We start from the raw sequence: 12,829 nt of genomic DNA, 5'->3' as shown, positions 1-12,829 counted from the left end.
GGGAAGCAATCGTTGACGTCGTTGATTTCTCTCATGTGGTTGAGTTGCAAGTACTCCGTTATGAAGGTTTAGGGTCATTTGGCCGAATGCCGTTTGGCCGAATGTCATTTGGCCGAATGCCATTTGGCCGAATGCCGTTTGGCCGAATAGTTGAAATACGTTTCCTAATGAAGGGAGTAGAAAGAAGGACGAAAGAAGAAGGGTGAAGGAAGAAGGAAGAATGGTGGAGAAAAGGGAAGAGGGAAGAAGGAAGATGGAAGAGAGAAGAAGGAAGAAAGAAGAAGAAAGAAGGAGAAAGGAAGAAGGAAGAAGGAAGAAGGAAGAAGGAAGAAGGAAAAAGGAAGAAAGAAGAAGGAAGAAGGAAGAAGGAAGAAGGAAGAAGGAAGAAGGAAAAAGGAAGAAGGAAGAAGGAAGAAGGAAGAAGGAAGAAGGAAGAAGGAAGAAGAAAGAAGGAAGAAGGAAGAAGGAAGAAGGAAGAAGGAAGAAGGAAGAAGGAAAAAGGAAGAAGGAAGAAGGAAGAAGGAAGAGGGAAGAAGAAAGAAGGGAGAAGCAAGAAGGAAGAAGGAAGAAATAAGAAGGAAGAAGGAAGAAGGGAGAAGGAAGAAGGGAGAAGGAAGAAGGAAGGAGGATGAAGGAAGAAGGAAGAAGGAAGAAAGAAGAAAGAAGAAGGAATAAGGAATAAGGAATAAGGAATAAGGAAGAAGGAATAAGGAATAAGGAAGAAGGAAAATGGAAGAAGGAAGAAAGGAGGAGGAAAAATGAAGAAGGAAGAAAGAAGAAAGAAGATAGAGGATGGAAAAATGAAGAAAGAAAAAAGAAGGAAGATGGAAGAAGGAAGATGGAAGAAGGAAGAAAGAAGAAAAAAAGGAAGTGAAGAAGGACCACTCGTAAACTGAGGTCAATTTTTTTAACTATTCGGTCAAACGGCATTCGGCCAAACGACCCGTTCGGCTAAACGGCATTCGGCCAAATGGCCTGCCACCGTTATGAACGCAGTATATGCCTGCTTCAGATTTGGGTTAACATCAAGTCAACGTTCCAGTGCATGGAATCTGTTAACCGCAATATTCTTGGAGCGCCCGAGCTGGGACAGAATATCGGTGCGCTTGGGTAGTGTTACCACGAATCGCCCCGACTCATCTCGGAATGTGTTGGCTACGAAATGCTCTGCACAGAGAGTTTCATCGGGAAACTGTGTACAGGGTTACCAGCAGGACTCCAGTTCCCAAATACGAGAGATTGTGTCTTCAACCTTCTCCATGCTGCAAACGTGGGTGTTGGAAATTGCCAACAACGGAAGGTTTCCGAAATAATAACCCCGGAATGAAACGACCGTTATTTGGGTTTTACAGTAAAGGGAGTTATTATTTTCCTGAAATTCATGCGGAATCATAGTGATATATATGTATTTTTAAGTTTTCACAATATTGATATGAAATAACCATGCATCAGATAGTCAAGGGTCAAAAAAACTCACGTTTATTCCCGTTTGTGTGTCTAATCTACGTCGGTCCACGAACCAGTCTAGTATGTCTATGTCGAATCTGATGAATTGTTCCTACGATACTGAATGATTCTTATGTAGATCTGCACTTCGCACGTACTATATATCCGTACTATAATTTATAGATAAATTTAATAATTGCATGATTTTTAATTAGATAGACAGTTTACCACTTTAGTTCATAGGTTCCAATAGGTTTTAAGGTTAAGTGTCCGTATATAATTTTATGCTTTGACTCCTAATACTGGATTAAACTAAATTAGGCTAAATTAGGATGCGTTAATAGGAATTTATATTTCAATCTACTCACACGATGCCTGGAGTGTAATAATTCACTAAATCGCTATAGTAATAATAAATTCACCGTAGAATATTAAATTTAACTGCCTCACTTTCTAAATCTGCCGTGTTTACCACATGACATGCATTATTGTGTCCTATATCTGTTGTCCCTTTATCTCTCTACATCGCACAGACTCACCGATGTGACTGTGTGGAATCTGTCATTCCGTCATACCTGCTTATCGTACCTATCGGTGAGGGGTACAGCGATCTATCCGATAGAGAGGCCCAACTAGTAGAGGCGCGTTGGCGCGTTCGCCAACAGTCCCCCCAGGTACGATGGCCGCGTGGCCAGCTTAATCCGTAACGCGCCGCACGTCTAGCACGGCTAATTTGGCTACTGGTCGCTCGTAGAGGCCGCAGGTTGTCCTCACCGTCGCTGATCTAGGTTGGCCATCCCGCCCGGGATGAATGCAGATCACTCGGCCTTTTGGCCAACAGTTCCGGGGTAATCTAGGGTCGATAATTATTACAACATCGTCGTTTTCTATAGGCTTCGTATCGGTGAACCATTTAGTTCGGCGAGTTATCTCAGGCAAATAGTCGCTGACCCATCTTTGCCAGAACCGGTTGGCCTGAAGTTGAGATAATCGCCAGCATTGGCGTAGCGCCGTGCCACTATCATCCATAGTGCACAGCGGTTTCACTCCATTAGACGACCCAAGCAGGAAGTGGTTGGGTGTTAAAGCTGGTGCTGAGTCGTCTTCTACAGGAACATGCGTCAGAGGTCGAGAGTTGACGGTATTCTCCACTGCTGTTAACAGATTCCGCAGCACTTCATCCGTCAGTTTTCTTGTTTGGAGAATTGCCATTAGGTTCTTTTTTACGCAGCCGATGAGGCGCTCCCAGCTGCCACCCATATGCGGCGAGGAAGGAGGAAGAAAATGCCAACTGGTTTCGGAGTCCACAAACTCCTTCATCATTTCTTCATGATCCACAGTACTCTCCGCTGCTTTGATTTCTCGGTTGGCCCCGACGAAATTCGTACCTCGATCACTGTGAAAGGTTCTAGGTCTCCCCCTTCGCGATATAAAGTTTCTCAGCGCCATAACGCATGAATCAGTGCTTAGTGAATGGGCGACCTCAATATGAATTGCGCGGGTCGTAAGGCAAGTGGCCAGCATACCCCAACGCTTTTCTGCTCGGCGACCGACGACGATCTCGTATGGTCCGAAAAAATCCACGCCGACATGGGTGAAGGGGCGTGTGAAGGCATGTAGTCGAGCTGCCGGTAGATCTGCCATGATCGGTACTCTTGGGATGACTCGGTGATTCTTGCAGCGTTGGCAGTTATTTCGGACATTGGTGAAGGTTGTGCGTAGCTTCGGAATACTGTATTTCTGTCGAATTTCTGATGGTTCTGATGGTGGAATTTTTGGTGGAAATGTGCAATAATCAATTTGGTGGTTGGGTGGTCACGTGGAAGGATAATTGGATTTTTGGCGTCTTCAGTTGCGTAATCGCAGTTGGTGATGCGGCCTCGCATTCGTAAAACTCCATTCTGGTCCAGCCAAGGTGATTTTTGGTGCAGCGGACTTGTTTTTGGTAACGGTGTTTTAAGCGGCAGCGTCGGCTCATCCTGCGATCGTTGGAGAAGAGTGACTTCATCAGCATAACATACCAACTGTGCCTGGCGTAGTAGATATGATTCAGCCAAGCTTATTTCTGAGCTGGAAAGAGGGCAGCTTGTTATAGACTTCTTCAAGCGCTTCAATTTGCAATTATTGGAGAAACGTTGCACAAACGCAATGACTCGAACTAATCGACCCCAATTTGAGAAGTCTTTCACTTGTACGATGGGATCGGATGCGATGAAGTGTGCCATTGCACTAGGACGGAGTTCGAGGTCGGTGGTTCCTGAGCCTTTCGACGTGCGTGCTTGACTCGCTGATGTAGCACCGAGGAATGCTGATCTTTTCAATTGTAGGAAGGACTTTGAGCCAGGTTTGCCATCTTTCGAAAATGGTTTCATTGACTTGGTCATCCCAGCCGATGCCGGAACGCCAGACTTCCTGAAGCAGTATTTTCAAATACATTAGAAATTGGGCAATTAACCCAAGCGGATCGAACACGGACATAAGTACACGCAGCATTTGTCGTTTTGTTGGCCGGTGTTGGCCCTCCAGCAGCGCTCGGCCGTATCGGTCCCACCCAACCTTGTAGGTAAAGGTGTCTACGTCGGTGCACCACCACATACCAAGCACCTTCTCCGTGGCTAATTCCGGTGAAAGATCGAGGTTCTTTTCTTCAGTGTTGTTTTCCTCTAAGGCCTCAGCGACGCGTTTGGAGTTGCTGATCCAATTACGGATTTCAAAGCCACCAGCTGCGTGTACCTCTTTCACTTGCAATGCGAGTTCGACAGCTTCTTTCTCTGTTGCCACACTCACCAGCATGTCGTCAACGTAGTGCCGTTTCTGGATCACTTCAACCGCCGCTGGATAATCCCCCTTGAAGCGCTCGGCGTTTAGGTTTTTCACGAACTGGGCGCTGCTAGGGGAGCAGCAGGCCCCGAATGTCATCACCTGGAGAACGTATATAGAGAGGGTCCCATCTTCATCATACCAGAGGAACCTCTGGCACTGCTGGTCTTCCGGACGCATGAGCACTTGCAGGAACATTTCGCGCACATCTCCAGTTAGAGCGACCCGGCCTTCACGGAATTGTACCAGTATGGTAAACAGCTCGCTGAGTTGATCCGGTCCTTTGAGTAGCGCGGAATTAAGGGATATTCCGTGGGCTACTGCAGCGGCATCCCACACCATACGGATCTTGCCTGGCTTATTGGCGTTCGTTACCGGAAACATAGGTAGATACCACGTCCGGGGGAAGTTTTTGGAACGTTCTTCATCGGTGACCTTCCTCGCATAGCCCTTTTTGACGAAATCGATTATCTTCTTGTTGAGGGCGTCCGCTAGTTGGAAGTCTTTATCCATTCTTTTCTTGAGACACTGCAGTCGTCGGAGGGCCATCGGAAAACTGTCCGGCAGCCGAACATTGTCGTAGCGCCACAACAAGCCAGTTTCGTAGCGTTTTCCCTTCAGCACTGTGCGGTCTTCGAGCAGATTCTGCGCCCGCTCTTCTTCTGCTGAGACGAGACGTTTCTTCGGCTGAACAACTCCCAGGCTGTCTACTGCGAAGTATTCCTTCATCATTTTATGTAGGTCCTCGTCCGAAGACGGGCCGCAGGCGCAGATGTGAAACACAGAGTGTACTAAATTGGTGGCGTTGTTGTGACTCCCTCCACCACAAATTGTCCAACCTAACCGCGTTTTAACAGTGATCGGCTCGTGCAGTGCACCCTCGCGGCTCTTTTTAACAAGGCTGAGGTGCTGATCCTTCATTCCGATGAGAATTCTTGGCCGGACATCTTGGTAGGAGGTGATCGGAAGACCTTTGAGATGTTGATATAGCTCAGACAACTCTTCGACATTTAGAGACTGTGTCGGAAGGAGTAATTCAGCAACTGTGCGTACCCCTTGCATGGTGTACATCTTGGAGTCGTGTTTTGAACCTATCTCAAGCTTGACATTCTTTGAGTCGTCCTCTCGACGCTTCGCTCCTCCAGTCCAAAGCAAGCATAGCGGGGCCGCATCTCCCTCAAGTTGTAGCTCATCCGCCAGTTCCTTGTCGAGCAAGGTGAGCTCGGACCCGTCGTCCAGGAAGGCGAATGTTTCAATTGATCGGTGTTTACCATGCAGCACTACGGGTAGGTAGCGGAACAACACCTGACTAGTGGTAATCCGATGGGAATGGCATCCGTGCTCGCCCAAGTTCGGAGCTGGTATAGGTTCTTGACGCTGGATCGGCGATAATTTGCTTGTGTCGGTCGATAAAGTATTCAACGGCAGCGATGTGTTCTTCTGGTCATTATGCAGCAATTCGTGATGCTTCAACTCGCAGCCATTCTTCCCACACAATTTGGCTTGACATCCACCCTTATGTTGGCGTAGACACCGGCGACAGAGCCCTAGATCTCGAACCGTCGCCCAGCGAGAATCGCGAGAGAACTCCAGGAAACGTGTGCATTTGGTGATCGATTTGCAGCTTCCTTTGCAAACTAGGCAGCTATCGGCTGCAGTTTTCACGTTGGATAGCGCTGCGAAGCGATGGCCTTTTGATACTTCCTGGGTGTGAGCATTGACGAAGGAGTTGCTCTTCTTGGCTGTGCGTGAGTCGTTACGCAGAGTTTTGGATTCGAGTGTGGTGTTCGGAATGGTAACAGCGCTAGCAGCTTCTGCTAGAGAGTAGAGCCAGCTGCTGAAAGACGGTAAATTGACCGTATGTAGCGATAATCGGTACTGCGCCCAATTTAACTTGATCGATGGTGGAAGCTTGTTGACGAGTTGGTGAAGGAAGGTCATATTGTAGAAGTATTCTTCTAATCCACATGCGTCGACGGTTGCGCAGAAGTTTTCAACGCTGACGGCAAAATCTACGATGGCTTCTAATTTGTCCTCCCTCAATGCGGGAAGGGAGTTGATTTTAGACATCATGGAATGGACGATCACCTCCGGTTGCCCAAATAACATTTTGAGCGTCGACATAACCCCGCTGACGTTCGATGGATGTAGCAGCCGGCTTTTGACTGCTTCATGCGCTCGACTCTTCAAGCTTCGCTGCAAGCGGACGATATTTTCCTCTTTGGTGAATCCACACAGAGCGGTGGTGCTATTGAAGGTAGATAGGAACAGAGGCCACTCTTCTGGATTTCCAGAAAAGGTTGGAAGATCCTTTGAAATAGCTTGTCGGGCGGCCAACTGCTGGCGTGAGATCGAATACGGTTCAGCTACTTCCTCTTGATCTTGATTGTAGAGTTGGTGGCCTCGCAACGTAGATGAATGAGGATGATTTTGCTGATGAACCGAATGCCGGCTCGAGACTGGGACAAATCGTTGATACTCTGGAACCGGTGGGTTACGTGAGAACCGATGCAACGGATCTTCTTCCGAGCTGTGGACGATGGTAGGTGCAGCCACTCTACCTGAATAAGGCAACTGTGCCATGGAAACCCGTCGCGAAGGTTCAACCCTTGGGATGGGTTGATACTGTTCCTGTAATGGAGCTTGACTTGTTGTGCCGAGAGCTAACTGTTGCATTCCGGCACTCAAAGCCGGTGGATCTACGTTGTAGCTCAGCATGGACTCCGGTGCTGGGAATGGATCAGGGGGATTAGGCTCTGGTAGCGATGAGCGAGTACTACCAATCCGTGCAACTGCTGGGTTCCATAGTTGCATTTTACCAGCGTGCATGGTCGGTTCGATCTGGCTCTCAACATTGGAGGCGATGGGCACACCGCGGGCCGCGTTCGTAGATGCGATCCAGTTCTGCGTTCTGCTCATTGATCCATTCTTAGACGAGCCATTTTCACTCATAGCTTGCTCCAACAGTTGATATTTCTGCTCCAGGAATGCCCTTTCCTTTTAGCTTCCTCCGCTGCGATTGCTCGTTGTCGCTCTGCTTCACACCGCTCGACGTTCCGCATGTCCTCCAGCATTTGAAGCTTTAGCTTAGCGAGAGCTTGTGAAGATCGACTTGAAGACACCGATGAGGCCTTGGTTCCGTTTCGAGAAGGAGACACAATCCACTGCAGCGAAGTGACGAACGGTGCTTGATCTGCTCCCTTGGGTTGGTTTGACTCGTTGGCGGCAAGCGATAAACCTAGTTGACTAGCTGTTATCTCAGGTCGCTGCGGCTGATGTCGTTGCTGTGGATGCTGCTGGTTCGATTTGGACGATGGACCACCTCGTTGCTGAAGAAAAGCCGCAGTAGAACTGGTTTGCTGGACACCTTTCGCAGATTCGCATTTGGCACAACTCCAGGGAAAATTCTCTATCTGCTGCGTGACTCCTACACACTGGAAGTGATGCCATTTAGAACACACGTCGCATTGCACCATTTCGGCTGAATCCAGTCCACGACACACCTGGCATGTTCTTCCGGGATGAGACTCCTCCGGATCAGCCGTGACCACCACTTGCACACCACCATTTGCACCTAGATTTGCACTTTTTTCCTCACCAACCACTCTTTCCGACCGTAGGGTTCGACTTGACATGACCGATTCGGATTTGACGCGAAATTCGTTTTCGTATATAAACGAAAATAATAAATTGTTGGAAATTGCCAACAGCGGAAGGTTTCCGAAATAATAACCCCGGAATGAAACGACCGTTATTTGGGTTTTACAGTAAAGGGAGTTATTATTTTCCTGAAATTCATGCGGAATCATAGTGATATATATGTATTTTTAAGTTTTCACAATATTGATATGAAATAACCATGCATCAGATAGTCAAGGGTCAAAAAAACTCACGTTTAGTCCCGTTTGTGTGTCTAATCTACGTCGGTCCACGAACCAGTCTAGTATGTCTATGTCGAATCTGATGAATTGTTCCTACGATACTGAACGATTCTTATGTAGATCTGCACTTCGCACGTACTATATATCCGTACACTTTAGTTCATAGGTTCCAATAGGTTTTAAGGTTAAGTGTCCGTATATAATTTTATGCTTTGACTCCTAATACTGGATTAAACTAAATTAGGCTAAATTAGGATGCGCTAATAGGAATTTATATTTCAATCTACTCACACGATGCCTGGAGTGTAATAATTCACTAAATCGCTATAGTAATAATAAATTCACCGTAGAATATTAAATTTAACTGCCTCACTTTCTAAATCTGCCGTGTTTACCACATGACATGCATTATTGTGTCCTATATCTGTTGTCCCTTTATCTCTCTACATCGCACAGACTCACCGATGTGACTGTGTGGAATCTGTCATTCCGTCATACCTGCTTATCGTACCTATCGGTGAGGGGTACAGCGATCTATCCGATAGAGAGGCCCAACTAGTAGAGGCGCGTTGGCGCGTTCGCCAACAGTGGGCTACTTTCGGTACGGCACGTCTGTCGGCGTGCTTGTCCGTTTACCGTGTCAGAACGACTCCGACCACCATTCAACGATAACTGCCACTGGACAATCTTCCGAAATCACTTGTTATTAAGGATCTTTCGCGCACTTATAGTTTTATAGTTTTTCACCCACTGCAGCTTTAGCTCACAGGCCCTTATAAATTTGCAGCACTGTAGTCGCTAACTAGCGCCGATTGCGATGGACTTTCTCTCACATACCCCGAAATGCGTCGATCCACAGACTCTGTTCAATAGCAGCACTGTGATCTGTAACCCGCGCCGAACTTGAACTATATTGTGGCACTTTGTTGGTACTATTACCATCGATAATGCTCGCGACGGAACTGCAAATCACCGCGATTTTCGAGACTACTCGCGGTTGATCCGGCTCGAAGGACCAACAATGTTGGCGCGGAGCACTTTGGCGGTGTCGGAGTTCGTAACACACTTCAACGCGGCGGGATTGGTAAAATAACGAACACTTTCATTACCGATTAATTTCGTTTAATTCGACACTCTTCTTGCTATTGCGATAGATGATAGTACGATCGACGTGTATGGATTGGTAGTTTTATTCTAACTGATTTTAACTGGTTCGTGTATGGCAATATATTCGGATTCGGAGTAGGCATCAATTAGCAATCTTCTCCTTAGCTGAAGGCTAGGGATCAGGATGGGAATCTGATAATAATTGTGGGTGATTGTATGCGATTGCCATTGATCTTATATACTAATGATATGAATTATTGATAAAGCTTTAATTAGCATTTTAAAATTATAGTCATGTATCCCTTGCCGAATGAAATAAAAAAAGCATCACCCAGCCCCTTTTTTGTTTTCTCGTTTTCGGTCAGGGCCAATTGCCAAAAATCTATATCGCTCACACATAAACTATATACCTATAGATTTTTTGCTTGGTGTGCACTTGGCAAATACCAGAATCTACCTGATTTGCTAGTCACATGAATTTGATAATGCTGAATTCATCCGGTCTAGCAGACTTCGAGCTAGGGATATAGATATTGATACAGCTAATCTTGACATGATACGCCATTATAAGAATTATTACCAGTGGAAATTATAGATGCACAAACACTGATATCAAATTACTATATATCAAGTGATAGTTTTAGCTCGATAGCTCGTTTTCTGGACGGCATATTATCATATATTCTATAACAGTTAAATTTAAATTCGCCACATGATTAACACCAAATTTATACATAGATGGCGTTACCTCTTAAGGGCATTCAAAGCTTGAAAATATACTTTCAGATCCATCGTTTACTTTTTTTGATAACGCTAAACGCCGTATGAAAAAATATTGGCATCAGTGCACGAGCAGTTGTTATCTAATCACTGAAGCTTCGTATTTGTGAAGAATTTGTTTTTCTTTGCCAATTGCATGATTGGGAATTTCGTCTTTCGATAATAATGTTATGCCTTTGAAAATCGATGGAATCGGGAGTGATTTATAACTTGACCCCCTAAAGTCTCAAGCCGTATAAGAGCGATTCCAAGCAACAGCATCAAAATTTAAGAAAATTTTTAATTCATGATTTTCTATTGAGTTGAAACTTTGCACAGTTTTTCAATTTCACCTTAATCGTCATTTTTCGATATCAAATCTTCATATTGAGTCACGACTAACTTTTCAAAAGGGTGTATGTGAAAATGGTTCAAAAATATTTAAAAAGCTGCACAGCAAAAACGGAATGTTCGATTGTTATGATTTTTTCAGCAAAGTTAGACAACTAAATGGTGATTCTTAAGAAAATGTGCACAGTAAAAAAAAAAAAATTTTGCCTTTAAAAATATCATTTTTGTCACAAAACTCAAATATCTCAAAACCCTATCTTTTTCGAACGTATTTTTTTAGGAAAACGGTCCATTATATTAGCTATCTACCATAAAAATTTGGTGATGGTAAACTAATAAACAAAAAAGTTATGACATTTCAAACATTTCACAATTTTCACATATAGTAAACAAAAAAAAATTTCCGTATATATTTTTTTTCAAGAATCGCAGTTTGATGCTGATTTTATTGTTAAGGGCCTTGCGTGAGTTAAACAAGTTGTTTGTATGATATTCCATATTTATGTATTCATCGATATTATGTATATTATATGTATAAATATTATATGTATAAATAAATAAAAATGAATTAATATTATCCTAAGTATTAAATTAAATGTGGCAGTTACACAATGTTGTTATAGAAACTCTAAGAGTTTTGGGTTTGAATTTTGGTATGGGTTATGATATCATGAAAACAGTTTATTAATACTTATTTTTATTTATTTTATTCAAATTTTTAAAATATCGAACACTTTTGAATTATTATCAGCACAGTTTGAGTATAGTTTTGCTTTAATTTTATTTTCCGACAATGGAATGAAACAGTGAAATTTTTGGGTTCCTTGGATCGTTTTCGCGTTATTAAATTGCTCGCTGAGCTCTGAAGCCTTTATTTCGTACTCTTCAGTAGTAGTAAAACAAAATGATAATTTGGTTAAATCTTTTCTTTTCTACGATTTGCCCAATCAAAAAGTTCTTTCGCAGTTTTAATTGGATGCTCACGTTCTTTGGCTAAACTTGCTCTTGTGGCCATGCGCTTTATTGTTCCTCCAATAGCATCACAAGGACCTTTGCCATGTGATGTAGCAAAAAATGCCATTCTGCATCAATTCCGTACATTGATTTAAATTGACATAGGCTCGAAAAATTCTTACGATTTTTGTACTGCGACGCTGCTCCATCAGACATGAAATATATCTTTTGACTTCTTTATGCTTATCAACGCGTAAAAGTTAATCATTTTCAATGAACAAGTTTACGGATACTGAATCATGTCTTAAATCCTCGGAAATTATAATAAAACTTAAGTGTTCAATTTGCGTATTTCCATTAAAATAAATAACGAATGGATGAATTGTAGCTTGTTGTACGTTCCAGTGATGGGACTGCACTTCATCTTGCAATACAAAGCTGTAATTTTCAGAAAAATCACAAATGACTAAAAATTCACCATTTTGTAATGTATTTTTCGTATTTTTAAAAAGCTGGATTGTTCTGTTTTAATGAAATCGTGAGGGATTAAACTTGCTAATTTCAAGCAAAAATATGACACAAACTCATCTACAGGTTTTACAATAGTTTCTATGTCACACCTATCCGTGGTCACCCATTGCTCAAATGATAACTGATCAATATATTTTTCTTCAAACTCAGCGAATAAAGTATTTTCCAATGATGAAGAATCTGGACAATCCGAACAAGATCGTAGATAGCAATTTGATGTTGTATTTTCACACAAAAGACTACCAGTTAACATTTTAATATCCTTTGTTAAATTGATTCTTTTCAAACTATGTAAAGTAAGATTAATATTCTCATTGGTTGTGCACACACATTATGTGTTCCTGAATTGGAAAGAAGCTTACATTGCCTTGGCCGAAGGCTTGCAAATGAGGAAAAACCTATTTTAATATTATCGTGAATTTCCTTGAAGCGTGTGTACGCTTCTTTCAAAGTCGTCACCATTAATCGTTTTTGGATTGCTTGACGCTTTCCATCTTTTTACTGATACATAATCTTTTGACCAGGCATAGCTCGACTTACTTCATCATCTTCAAAATATTGAACTACTATTTCTTTTGTCTCATCTGTTAATGCAGTACTAGACCTAGTATTTTTGGTTGAAAGACAGTTATTCTTCAATTGTTTTGCCTCTTTACTGTATTTCTATTGGTTTTGAACTCATCAATGGCATCCTGAATAGACCACGAACTTGGCAGCATCGACAAAATCAATAATTTTTCTTTCCTTGTCGTGGCTGCATTCGAGAACCTTTCCTTCATATTTATAATTACCTCATCGTAGTCTGTATTTTCCACATCATCAGGTCCTAATTTGAAGAGGTTTCTTCGTACAGCTTCGTTTATTTCACGGTATTTTTTCTCCGGGTAATAAGCGTAGTCCATCTTACTCCATTTAATCGGAGTCACTTTTATCCCAGCTATGCCCTCGTTAAAGCGTTCGATGTTGACCTTTTGGATACA

At 43.2% G+C, this 12,829-nt stretch overlaps 1 protein-coding gene across 1 annotated transcript; it reads right to left on the bottom strand.

Moving 5' to 3' along the window:
- Positions 1–3,675: 3,675 nt before the first annotated feature.
- On the bottom strand, positions 3,676–7,218 carry LOC134205925 (uncharacterized). Its single transcript, XM_062681631.1, has one exon. It carries the CDS (start codon positions 7,216–7,218, stop codon positions 3,676–3,678), a length of 3,543 nt encoding a protein of 1,180 aa, XP_062537615.1.
- Positions 7,219–12,829: the final 5,611 nt, after the last annotated feature.

Source organism: Armigeres subalbatus, chromosome 1 (genome assembly GCF_024139115.2).
Source record: "Armigeres subalbatus isolate Guangzhou_Male chromosome 1, GZ_Asu_2, whole genome shotgun sequence".
Classification (NCBI taxonomy): domain Eukaryota; kingdom Metazoa; phylum Arthropoda; class Insecta; order Diptera; family Culicidae; genus Armigeres; species Armigeres subalbatus.
Note: the sequence above shows the minus strand (reverse complement) of the source record. Positions and strands in the feature narration are given on the sequence as shown.

Coding starts and splice junctions, on each gene's coding strand:
- LOC134205925 (XM_062681631.1), bottom strand. CDS start 7,218: ATGAGTGAAAATGGCTCGTCTAAGAATGGATCAATGAGCAGAACGCAG.